Source organism: Hypanus sabinus, chromosome 29, assembly GCF_030144855.1.
Source record: "Hypanus sabinus isolate sHypSab1 chromosome 29, sHypSab1.hap1, whole genome shotgun sequence".
In the NCBI taxonomy this organism is placed as follows: domain Eukaryota; kingdom Metazoa; phylum Chordata; class Chondrichthyes; order Myliobatiformes; family Dasyatidae; genus Hypanus; species Hypanus sabinus.
In genome coordinates, this window is record NC_082734.1 from 8,050,653 (window position 1) to 8,064,236 (window position 13,584).

The following is a 13,584-nucleotide window of genomic DNA, read 5'->3' on the forward strand; positions in this document are numbered from 1 at the left end:
GAGGGAACCTCCTTGCACCTCCTTTGGTAGAGGCATATCTCCACCCCCACAACCCTAAAAGGGTTAGGAGGCAGAACCCTTTGATAAATTTCAAGATTCAAGGTTGTTTAATGTCATTTCCAGTACACAAGTGTAAAAAAAAATGAAATAATTGTTACTCCAGATCTGTTACTGCACAAAAAATACAGTAATTAAAAATACATAAAATAGCTTATATTCATAGATTGATTGTATGTTTATAGGGTGATACTTGATAAGCCAAAATCTATGTGTATACACAGCAGTACTGGAGGGTGGGACTAGCTGTGTGGATGCTCTCCTTCTGTGCCTCTACCCTTTCAATGACTTGACAGTCCGATCTGTCACATTGGCAGAGAGATAAATGATCTCTAGTTTGCTGTGGTGGTGGTTAGGGGGAAGTAGGGTAGAAGGGAAAAGACTCCTCCAATTCTTCGTCGAAATAGCGCTCCATGGCCCTTCACCCTCCTTCACAGCAGACAGGACCTTGAGTTAATGCACAGTCCCAAAAACCACATCTCTAACAGTGTAGTACTCCCCCACCCCTGCAGTGAGGGTGTCATCTCGGAGCAGACTTTCACCTCTCTGGAATGAAACCCAAACTTGAGCCCTTTGGACTCAGACTGGACACCCTGAGAGGTGCCCGATGAACCTTTTCAGGAGATTATGCATAAAGTACCTCAGTGTGACGTGAAGAGTGAAGTGTCTTGGTACCCCTCGTGGCATGAATAATGACTTCTCCATCTGATAAACAGTATTTCCCCCACCTGACTTCCTCTGTTCCCCACTCTGACCTTTTACTTTTTCTCACCTGCCTATTACTTATCCCTGGGTCCCCTCTTCCTTCCCTTTCTCCTATTGTCCACTTTCCTCTTCTATCAGATTACTTCTTCTCCAGCCCCTAACCTTTCCCACCCACCTGGCTTCACCTATCACCTTCCACAGCTAGCCTCTTTCCCTCCACCCCTACTCTTTATTCTGGCATCTTCCCCCTTCCTTCTCAGTCCAGAAGAAAGTTCTCAGCCTGAAATGTTGACTGTTTATTCATTTCCAGAGATGCTGCCTGGCCTGCTGAGTTCCTCCAGCATTTTGTGTGTGTTGCTTAGGAGGTCGAGCAACAGCAGACTTTCTTACGTTTACAACCTGTGAGATGTCCCGTTTGTGTTACATTCCCTGTCTGGTATTTTATTTTATTTATCAAGACGTCACATCATTCTGGCCAAATGAGGATGCAATCACTTCCTAATAACCCACACATCTTTGGAAAGTGGGAGGAAACTGGAACACTTGGAGGAAACCTACTGGAGAGAAGGCGGAGAATGCATAAACTCCTTACAGACAATGGCAGGAAATGGACCTGGGTTACTGGTCCTGGGAACATTCCCTGTCTGGAAATCATAAAAACATTGCATATGGTGAAAATCTACAATAGAAACAGAAAATGCTGGAAACACTCAGCAGGTTGGCAGCCTCTGTGGAAATAGACTGAGGTAACGTTTAGTTTCAATGCTGGCTGAGGATCTTTGACCTGAAATGTTTCTCTTCCCAAAGACCCTCTGAGTGTTTCCAGAGTAACAGCACATGCTGGGACAAATGGATGGAATTGTCCCTGCCCCACATCTGTCTCAATGCCCAAGGAACAACTCTGGACAGATTTTGACTTACGTCATTCTTCGTGAAATACTTCAGGACACCATCAGCCTCCGACAGGACAAATTTCCTGTTCAGGAACTGCCCGTTATCCCTGCCACGCTTCCATAGAAACCCTTCTCTGTAGCCTGGAGGAGGAAACGCAAGACAGAAGGAATATAACTTCACAGGAGAGAAAACTAGTTGTGTCTACACAGCACATTGGCCACCAGTTGTGGGATGTCCTGGCTACAACTGATGTTTCTTTCCATCACTGGTGTTGGCATCCACTGCTAACTGGCTATCGGTCCTGAAATGGCCCATTTCAAGGACAGTTGAGGGTTGGAGAGGGCAGAGAGGTGTAATCAGGAGTATTGACATCTCACCAATTCAGAGATCGGGTTCCTTCACACCATCGGATGTGTGGGAAGCACATTTGGAAAGGGGGTGAGGGAGGGGACAGAATGGGAAGGGGAAAAGAATTGGGGTTGAGGGAGATATAGAAGAGGGGTAAAGGGAGAGCGGGGTACTGAGTGGGGTACAGAGGGTGGGTTGATAGATGGCAGGAAGCACAAAGGGAGGGAGGGGAGCAAAGAGGGAGGGGTACAGAGAGGCAGTTGATATAGGACCCGTACATTAACCCCTTCTGCATCTGCTGTGAACTTGTGTTTCTCCTTGTTGCTACATCAGTGATAGTGTTCATTGAGAAACAAGAAACACATGTGTGAATTCCTCATCAGATTTAGGAATGTTTGATTTGCAAGCTCCTCAGTGGGATGGAAACCACCAAGGTCAGGCCAAGGCCTATTGGTGAGGCAGTTCCTAGTCTGCAGATCTTATTTTTTTTTTGAAAAGATCATGTGGTAATTCTTGGGAATGCAGTTCCTCTTTACAAAAACTGAGCTAATTTCAGACACGCTGGGTAGGCTGATTTTCTGATAAAGGCTGCAGCTTTTAGAAGCTGTGGCTAAAAATATTGAGCCACACTGTGTCAGTTCAATCAGGCAAGGAGAATTGATTCAGAAAAGAAAAGCCTGAAACAATAATAAATAACACAAATTGAGCTTCTAAGATCTTGTGAGCAGTCACTGACTGGCTGCTGGACTATGGTGGTCAGATGATATTCCCAGTTTTCAATCACAAGTTACACTTTTCCTACTGCCTTCTCTGGGAGGCCAATATTTATCTGTCTGTAGATCTGCCTCTGGTGAGGGCACCTTCTTGAACCACTTGTAAGGGCATTTGAGAGAGAGACAGGGTTATATTGATATCAGTGTGAGAGGTGCTGTTGAGCTGGCATAGATTTGATGAGAAGAATGGCCTCCTTTTACACTGCAATAAAATAAGAATATTTAGGTGTAGCTGACCTCTTTATTTGGTGTGGAGGCTGGACTTACAATTAATCCAAAATTGGCTAGGGGCTGCTGTCCATGGAAGTCAACAAGTAACCAACTGAGTTGGGGCTTGTTGAACTCTGAAATCTTTTCTATAAGTGTTTACCTCAGATAAATACTTTGTGGAGATTTGTGATATATATGATTATATGATGTATATGTACAATGTTTGAAATACATCTTATGGAAATGTTTGTTTGATGAACTTCAATAAAAAAATAAATTACAAAAAAAGAAAAGTTATATGTTAGGTGGTAGGTGCCAAGAAGGGGTTTGCAAGGGCAGAGATGAAGCAGATATAATCGTGACATCTAACAGGCTTTTATGTAGAGAATGGAAGGAAGTGGACTGTGTGGAGATAAAATAAGTTTGGTTTAAGTTGGCCTCGTGTTCAGCTTTGCCTTGGCCAGTCCAAAGCTCAGTTGCAAAAGGAGGAGGGTTGGGCATGGTGCTAGCAACCACACCCCGTAAAAAACACAAAGCTACAGAAACACCAACAGAGGCTCTGAAACACCTCATCCCTGGAAGAAGAGGGATCTTCGATGATCTACATATGGGGACAATTTAAAGGACTGGTCCAGGACAGAGGACTCTGGATGAGCTGCTGGGGGTGGCATATGCCCCAATAGGGGTGATGGGCTGATGGGCTGAAGGGGGGTGGGTGCACATCATGTTCAGTATAGACATTTTTGGGTTGATGGACCTATTCCCATCCTGTGTTCTAATTTGGAAAGCATTCAAAAAAATTAATTAGAAACATATAAAAATAATTTAAAACATTAAATAAATTCAATTAAAGCATTAAAAATAATTTTAAAAAACATTAAATTGAAGGGATGTAACTTTAAAATGACTGACCCGTTCCGTGGACCTGCAGACCCAGTGGAATGACAGGGGTCTCCAATCCAACACCAGATTGAACCTGGCACGGGACTAAAGACGCTCGAGATTCTGCAGATGCAGGAAATCCAGAGTAACTCACACACACAAAGCGCAGTGGGTTTATTCATCTATGCAGAGAAATAAAGAGCTGCCATTTTGGACTGATGAACAGTCTTGGCCTGAGATATCGACTCTTTGTCGCCCGACCTTCTGAGTTCCTCCAACATTTTGTGTGTGTGGCCCAAGATCAGAGAGGTGACTTCTGTGTGTCTACTGATGCGTTCCAGATCACTAACCACTCACCTTCCTGTCTAGTCACTCACTAACTGCCGTATTTGTGGAGGGAGCAGAGTTTCCCACACTGACTATCTGTAATCTACAAAGCCAGTGTGAAGCCAAGCCCTCCTCGATGGCTGAGAAGAACAGAGGAGAGTGATGGGGAGAGTAACATCTGACACTCAATAGACTCACACTACCATATTCAGCAAGCCCCCCCCCTCCCCGGCACAGGAGACCCTCTTAGATCCGAAAGCTGAGTTTGAAAAGACATTTAGATAGGTACGTGGATAGGAAAGGTTTAGAGAGTGGCAGGCCAAATGAAGCCAAATGGGACTAGCTCAGATAGGCACCTGGGCTAGCATGGACAAGCTGGGATGAAGGGCCTGTTTCCCTGTTGCATTAGTTAATGACTCTATGAGGTCCCAGTTTCAGTCCAGCAAGACTTGTCATAGCCCAGATCCATTTTCTTCTGACATTTGGAGCGATCCACACTGAGGCCAGACTCGTTGGGAAGTGGGCTGGGATCAGTGCGGGTAGTGCTGTTGCCACTCAGCTCCAATGAACCAGGTTCACATCTGACCTCGGGTGCTGGCTGCGTGGAGTCCACATGTCCTCCTTGCAATGGTGCAGACACCCACTGGGTGCTCTGGTTTCCTTGCACATCGAAAAGACGCACGGGGAGGCGGACTGCCTGTCGTAAATCACCTCTTAACGCAAGTTAATGGCAAGCAAGCGATGGGGCAGATAAGGGAGAACAGTTTCTTTGAGATTCAAGATTCAAGATATTATTTATATTTATTTATTGATATACAGCGCCGAGTTGCCCCAGCAACCCCCGATTTAACTGTAGCTGGTGGCTGGTGGCACAATGGCATCAGCGCCTGACTCCGGAGCGAAGGCTCCTGAGTTCGAATCCAAGTCGGGCCACCACTGAGCATGCTTTCCATGCATGCTGGGTTGAGCATCGAGCTAGCCACTCGGCCTCGTAAAAAACAAGGGTCGAGTCAGGAATGTTCATATTGTGACCCGGTTAATCTGAAAGGAGACCAATCCTGATACCACACGCCAGCCAAGAATGGCTGACTGTCTGGTGCGACACAATAAAAAAAACTCACAGGACAATTTAACCATATAACCATATAACAATCACAGCACGGAAACAGGCCATCTCGGCCCTCCTAGTCCGTGCCGAACTCTTAATCTCACTTAGTCCCACCTACTCGCACTCAGCCCATAATTTAAAATGACTAATTAATCTACCAACCGGTATGTCTTTGGACTGTGGGAGGAAACCGGAGCACCCGGAGGAAACTCTCGCGGTCACGAGGAGGACGTACAAACTCCTTACAGGAAGCGGCGGGTATTGAGCTCAAGACTCCTGTGCTGTAATGTGTTGTGCTAACCACTACACTACCATGCTTGCGCTTGTTTAACGTCATTTCCTGTACCCAAGTGTAAAGGCGAATGAAACAACTGTCACTTTGGATCTGATGCTGCACAAAATCTTATCTTTACAGTAAGGTAAAGAACACAATAGTTAAAAAACCCCCACAATAAATATGTACACACGATGGCTTATGTACATAAACAGAAGAACGTCCTGAAGAAAGGTCTTGGCCCAAAACATTGATTGTTTACTCTTTTCCATAGATGCTGCTGAGTTTCCTCCAGCATTGTGCAGCTTAGGTACACAGGTTGATTGTCTGTCCGTAAAGTGATGCTAGGCACAGGAGTGTTTGTGCATCAGGTGATAAAGTAGTGGTGGTTGGGTGGAGGTGTTGATCAGCCTTACTGTTTGGAGACAGTAACTGTTTTTGAGTCTGGTGGTCCTGGTCCTGGTGGTGTGTACCCTAACCCCCCCGATGGGAGTGAGACAAACAGTCCATGAGCAGGGTGGGATCCTTCACGATGTTACTGGCTCTTTTCTGGCACTTTATCTGTATATACATCCTTGATGGAAGGTAGGCTGATTCTGGTCATTTGTTGGGCAGTTTTGACTATGTGTTGTAGAGCCTTTCCACCACAGTGGGACTAGCATTGCTTGATGGCCTGCACTGTTGTAAAGAGCAAAGGAAGCTTCTGGGGTCCAGCTGGTCTACAGGATTCATAGTGATTGGCTGAGAAAGTCTCTTGTTCTATGTCTGCGTCAATTCTTTACTGCCTTCCCTCTGTTACTCTGCACCCACAAGTGATTATCGTCCAGATCCCTGATCAGAGTACTGAACCACTGGATGCCAGCACACTTCCTCATTTCTGCACGCTGGTCTATATGACCAGCAGATGGATGAAGTTTCCTGCCTCAGTGATGTCACCATAAAATGTAGGATTAGAATTAGGGCATTTGGCCCATTGAGTTTGCTCCCCCATATGACAATGGCTAATTTATTTTCCTTCTCAACCCCACTCTCCTGCCTTCCCTCCGTAACCTTTAGCATTCTGACTAATCAAGAACCTATCAACCTGTGCTTTAAATATACCCAATGACTTGGCCTCCATAGCCGTCTGTGGCAATGAATTCCACAGATTCCCCATCCTCTGGCTAAAAAATTCTAAAGGGACATTCTTCTGTTCTGAAGGGACAGGCTTCTGATTGAGCTGTGCCCTCTAGTCCTTGACTCTCCCACTAATGGAAACATCCTCACCAGATGCACTCTGTCTAGACCTTTCAATATTCAGAAGTTTTCAATAAGATCTCCCCCTAATTCCTCTAAATTCCAGCAAGTACAGGCCCAGAGCCATCAATCGCTCCTCATATATTAACCGTTTCACTTCTGTGATTATTCTCATGAACCTCCTCTGGATGTTCTCCAATGCCAGCATATCCTTTCTTAGATATGTGATCCAAAACTGCTCACAATACTCTAAATGTGGTCTAAACTATATCGGCTCAGCATTGTAAACTAGCCTTTCCAGGCCACAAAATGAATGCTAACATTGCATTTGCCTCCCTTACCACCAAATCAACCTGCAAGTTAACCTTTTGAGAACTCCCAAGTCCTTTTGCACCTCTGATTTCTGAATGCACTCCTGATTTAGAAAATACTCTACACCACCCACATGGCTGTGACTGCTGCTCAAAATGGATGTTCCAAACAAGAGAAAATCTGCAGATGCTGGAAATCTAAAGCAATGCACACAAAATACTGGAGAAACTCATCAGGCCAGGCAGCATCTATGGAAAAGAATAAACAGTTGACGTTTTGGGTTGAGATCCTTGATCAGGACCGTATGAAGAACCTCGGCCCAAAACCTCGATTGCTCACTCTTTCCCATAGATGCTCCCTGGCCTGCTGAGTTCCTCCAGCATTTTGTGGATGTTCCAAAGCCCAGGAGGACTTGACAGAGATTGAGTTCTGATCACGCCGTCCTTATTTCCCTACACGACTGAATGAAGCCCTACATGAACTGAAGCAACAGCACCTCATCTTCTGACTGGGTCCAATACAGCTTTCCAACCTCAACAATGAGTTTAACCGTTTCACATAATAAAGTATTTGTTGCAGCTTTCCGGCATCTGCAGCATTTTTGCAACTTCAAACAATGCTTCTGCCTTTAAGATTGATCTTTTGTTTCTATTACTAGCCTCTTTCAGATGGTCCATCGCTTTTTTATCATTCATGCTCTATCCATTTCCTTCTCTTCTTCAGCTCTTCTCAGCATCTTAAAACTCATTTTATCACCAACTTTCTCAGTTCTGGAGTGAAAGATCAAAGATCTGATATGTTAACTCTGTTACATTCCCCACAGGTGCTGCCTAACCTGCTGTGAATTTCCAGCATGTGGTGTTTTCTTTTATTTCAGCTGCCCTGTATCTGCTGGATTTTGCTTTTTCCAGAGGAAATAAAGAGGGACGAGACAAATTAATCTACGTACCAGTGGCGTAAGCCAGTTTCTTGTTCTCTTCGCTGAAGTCTTTGCGTTCATACTTTGCTCGTATCCATTGTTCTCTCAGCACCCTGAAACAGACAAGGATCAATAATTCTCTCCCTTGATTCCAGAGCTCAGCTGTGCCCCCATTCCCACTGCCTCTGCTACATAGAGATATTTACTCTTTCTCACCCTCTCCTCACACAAGCCCAATCTCAAATCTTAACTGCATCTTCAGTTTTCTCTTAATCTCCGCCACCATAAATTCTCCAATCACTGCTCTTGATCTCTGCCCAGCATAAATTCACCAATCACTGTTCTCAATCTCCATGCAGCATGAATTCTCCAATCACTGCTCTCGATCTCCGCCCACCACAGATTTACCACTCATTGTTGCCCCTCACCTCCCCCTCACTCTGTCAACCCATCCCATTGGGAATATGGTGAACATCTGAGTTCTCCAGGTTGCTCAGTGTGGGGATCTCAGTGAAATGGTTACAAGAAGAGAAAATTACCTGCACGTCAGCAATGGAAGATACAGACAACCTCTTGCATTATAATCGACATGTCTTCAACTGTGCCTTTATTTTTTTTTGTACCAGGGTCTTGCTTTTACTTCTGAGTCCTGTTGAGGAATCTCGGCCCAAAATACCACCCCTTCATCCCCCACACCACCACAGATGCTGCCTGACCTGCTGAGTTCCTCCAGTACTTTGACTGTGTCTTTGAATGGGATAGTTTTAGGTACAATTTATATTGTGTTGTCTGTTCGCACACGATTTTCATTGTACTGTACCTGACAGAACATGTGAACATCACAATGAAATCAGCTTAACTCTGTTGATGAACCAACAACCCAGACACGTCTTCAGGTCTTTCCCTACACCACTTGTGTACATCACAACATTTATTTATTGAAAAACAGCACAGAATAGGCCTTTCTGGCCCTTTGAGCCACAACATCCAGCAAGCCCAGATTTAACCCCAGCCTAATCATGGGACAATCTACAATGACCAATTAACCCACCAACCGGTAAGCATTTAGACCATGGGAAGAAACCTGACTGCCTGGAAAAATCCTACTCATTTCATGAGGAGAATGTACAGATTTCTTACAGATGATATTGGAATTGAACTCTGAACTCTAGAGCTGTAACAGTGTCGCGCCAGCTGTTACGATACCAAGGTGCCAATAAATTTGACTTGGCTCTCCTGATCATCACACAACTCTGACATATCTCTGAGTCTTTCTCTACATCTCCAGTTAGTCCCCAATCCAATCGGGATGCACACAGAGGCAGCTCTGGGTGGAGCTCTGTACTTACTGGCAGTCCTTGTATGTTGGGATGTAATAATAGGCAGGAACAAATGCTTCATACTTGTTCTTGGCTGCTTCATTTCCATGAATGGCCATGTGCTGGAAGGAAAAGAAGCCGTTTGTTACTAGGATAGGACAAAGGACAAAATGGACATACAAATCCTTCCAGAATTTTCTTTGGTGGCTCAGGGAACTGCAGGCACAGACCTTGTTAAGAAGACGTAGAGGACAGAAACCCAAGATGGTCTCGAGAATCAAATCCTACTACCTTCAACCTTCTGTCCAGAACCCTCCATCAACACCTGAGGCACATCTACAGGGCTGGGATTCTGGAATCACCTCACTAGAATGCCTTGGTTTCTGGTCTGACCTTCTTGCTGCTTTAGTAGACAGGATAACCAAAGATCCCACTGACCCCAGACATTCCCCTTTCTCCCCTCTCCCGCTGGGCAGAAGGTACAAAAGCCTGAAAGCACATATCACCAGGCTCAAAGGTAGCTTCTATCCCACTGTTATCAGACTCTTAATGGTCCTTAGTATGATAAGTTGGACTCTTGACCTCACAATCAACCTCGTTATGATCTTTCATCTTACTGCTTACATGCATGGCATTTTCACTATAGCTGTTACACATGATTCTGTTATTGCTTTACCTTGTTCTACCTCACTACACTGTGCAATGTTTTGATCTATATGAACAGTGTACCAGACTACGGTGGATTAGGGTGTAGAATTACTATTTTCTAGTATTTTACTTGTAGTTTTAATTCTCTAATATTTGCATAAAGTTTTTATACAATCACCTATATACTGTATGTGTAATTGTTCAGTAAATTTTCCAGTAATCGTAGTATGGCTGATTCTGTATTTTTCTAGAAGCTTCTCAGTTTTTCTGTAGCACGTGCCACACTCTTTTTTTTTGTTCAAAAGGAGATTCACGAAAATGATTCCAGGATTGAACAGCCTGTTATATAAAGAGCATTTGATGGCTGTGGGCCTGAATTCACTAGAATACAGAAAAATGCAGGGGTGGGGGTGACCTTTTGAATGGTGAAAGGTCTTGATAATGTAGATGTGGAGAGCATGTTTCCTATACTGGGAGAGTTGACAACCAGAGGGGACAGCCTCAGAATAGAGAGATGTCTTTTTAGAACGGAGATGAAGAAGAATTTAATCAGCCAGAGAGTGGTGAATCTGAGGAACTCATTGCCACAGGCAGCTGTGGAGGCCAAGTCTTCACGAATATTTAAGGCCGAGATTGATAGATTCTTGATTGGACAAGGCATGAAGGGATACAGGGAGAAGATTGGGTCTGAGGGGAAAAATAGATCAGCAATGATGAAAAGGTGGAGTAGACTTTATGGGCCAAATGGCCTAAATCTGCTCCTATATCTTATGGCCTTTATGGTTTTGGCTGTTTCATAGTTTAAATGTTATTACTAGAATGTTGTTTATATCTAGTCTGAAGGTGAGATAACCACTTCTTTTTCCTCATCTCCCTCGTTTGTTCTTTGATATTGTAACACTTTAATCAAATGGCTGTGAACAACAAGTTTTATGTTTCATTCTTGACTTCTGAAGAACCTCTGGATCAACATCACCAGATCCATCAATAAGCTTTTCACTGTATCTCGGCCCAGAATAAACCAATAATGAACCAAATCCAGTTCCAGCCTGGCAGCCATAAGACATGGGAGGAGAATTAGGCCATTTGGTCCATTGGGTCTGTTCCACCATTCCTTCATGGCTGATCTACTGTCCCTCTCAATCCCATTCTCCTGCCTTTTCCCGCTAATCTTTGTCGCCTTACTAATTAAGGACCTGCCAACCTCAGTGTTAAATCTACCCACTAATTTGGCCTTAGCCGTCCTCTGCTTGGCGAGCTCCTGCAGATGACATGATAATGAGCTGGTAATCTTTAGAGCAGGGCAAATATGGCAGCTCAGTTCAATGCCTCAACTGAAAGTCTGCACCACTGGCAGTGTGGGGACTCCCACATTGTGGAATGCACTTCAGTGCGTTGTGGTGTTGCGTCGGCAGCCTGGGCCCCTGAGCTAGAGTCTCTGCAGCAGAACGTGCAACTCAACCTTCTGTCAAGAGCGTTCAACCAAGCTGACACAGAACTTCCTGACAGGAAACTCTGGACGATGATTTCAACAATGTGCTGCATTAATGCTCACGTCGTACAAATGTAAATTTTGTACATTTGTTCCTTAAGATTGTCATAGCTTGGGAGGTTAGGGTAGTGTGGATAAGCTCCCATTGCCTATTAAATATTCAGGGAGGGGTTAGTGGGGATAAACCCCCACTACCTATTGAATGCTCCCAATGGTGTGTGTCTCAAATTGCCTCTGACAACCAAGTCCAGCTCCTGGCCCTCGTGTGGTTTAGCTACTAAACCCGACGGAACTATTTCTACTGACAGGAGAAGGGGCAAAAGCGGGTTACTGGTGCCTTAAAACTAGTTGCTTCAGGTAAATGGTGCTTGTCAGCCATGGCTGGCAACTCAGCTAGCAGAGGGAAAGCTCTGGGGAAGAGCTTCCCCACTCATGGGGAAGGCTTCAGGATTAAACCCCGAGGAGAAAATTCCAGAGCTGGAGTCTCTAAGGCAGTGCTAGGTTGAGTTCAAAGCTGACTGACAGCTCCTGCAATGCCACTGGTACCAAACTGTACCGGTCTCAGCCATTCCTTCGGGTTTATGAGATTCGCAGAGAGCAGGAGCTTGCTCTCTATATTGTACCTCCCAGGATTGTGTACTGACACGAAGAGAGCTAGGATGCAGCGTCTATGGTCAACTCTGATTGTCAGAATCTGCTTAACCTCTGGATGGGTGTAACACAGTCCTGCACATGGCCATCATGGGCAAGGCCAGCATTTATTAACCTTTCAGTGTTACCCCTGAGAATGGGACGGCGAGCTAGGTTTCTGCCTACTGCAGTCTGTGTGTGAAGGTACTCCCATACTGCTGTTGGTGTGGGGGGGAAGAACCTGGAGTCTGACCCAGCAACAACAGAAGAAGGTTGTTACATATATCCAAGCAACAGGCATAGGCCCTTCAGCCCAGCTGCTGTTTCCTCTAAGCTGCGTAGGTGCTTGGCCATGTAGTGACTGAAATGCTCTCACACACATAGCTTTGTTGCTGTGCAATTAGAAGTTTCTTTTATATAATGTTAATGTTTGAAATTATGTTAATATAATTTTGAAATTACACCAACATAATTTCCAAATCCATGCTGATATAATTATGAAATACCCTGTAATTAATTGTGTTAGTGAATATAATCCATACATTTTCTAAATAAACATTTTAGAACTTCAATGTATTTACACTGTCAGTGTTCAGAGTTACAAATTGTAACAATAAACACAGATTGGAAGCTGGTAGCTCATTGTTAATAAACCGCTGGCCCACTGAATGCTGATGCCGTCTAGTCAAACATTTTACTTTTGCCATTGTGCCTGTCAGTTGTTTTAACTGCCTGATGTCGTTTACTTGTGTTGTGAGTTGTGGTTTGTGTTTGTTTGATGTGTATATTGCAAAAAAAACATTTAAAGTGTGCACAGTTTTCAGGCTGGGTAAAAATATCCCGCTCAGAGCAATGGTTGTTTGGCAATGGTTGTACAGAAATAGTGGGGATATTGAGCCTAACTCATCCATACTAAATTGGTTTATTATTTTTCATGTTTTGCATGTCATCTATAGAAATTGCTTCCTCACATCAGAAGATTGAGGTAGGATAAGGGAAAGCAATAAGAGAATGCAGAAATAAAGCGCTACAAGTGACAGGGAAGGAGCAGGCAATAAGGTGCAAGGGCATGACAAGGTAAATTGAGACAGCAGTGTTCTTAAAACAATGGGACAGAAGCTGTCCTTGAGCCGGATGGCATGTGTTTTTGAGCTTTTGTACCTTCTGCCCGATGGGAGAGGGGAGAAGAGAGAATGTCCAGGGAGCGTGGGAGTTGGGGGGGGGGGGGTGGTGGTTGGTGGTTGTTGCTAGCAAGAACTGCAGAGTCCAAGAAGCGGAGGGAGTCCGGTTTCTGTGAAGCGCTGAGACGTGTCCACAACCCACTGCAGTTTCTTGCGGTCGCAGGCTGAGCAGTTGCCGTAAAAAGTCATAACACATCTGGATAGGATGCTTTCTGTGGTGCATCTGGAAAGATTGGTGGGTTCCGATGGGACTTAACAAATTTCTTCAG

General features: G+C 44.6%; 1 protein-coding gene across 2 annotated transcripts in view; it reads right to left on the minus strand.

Annotated features, from left to right (window-relative positions):
* The window catches only part of zgc:92360 (uncharacterized protein LOC436988 homolog), a 91,905-nt gene that overhangs the window by 45,678 nt on the left and 32,643 nt on the right, over nucleotides 1–13,584 (minus strand). Inside the window, exons 3-6 of one of the 2 annotated variants that reach the window (XM_059953560.1) lie at nucleotides 9,395–9,486; nucleotides 8,076–8,158; nucleotides 3,900–3,992; nucleotides 1,684–1,796 (exon numbers count right to left, since the gene is read on the minus strand). In XM_059953560.1, coding sequence (XP_059809543.1) covers nucleotides 1,684–1,796; nucleotides 3,900–3,992; nucleotides 8,076–8,158; nucleotides 9,395–9,486 — 381 coding nt within the window. The remainder of the gene's footprint in view (nucleotides 1–1,683; nucleotides 1,797–3,899; nucleotides 3,993–8,075; nucleotides 8,159–9,394; nucleotides 9,487–13,584) is intronic. The other variant, XM_059953561.1, reaches the window with a different exon arrangement.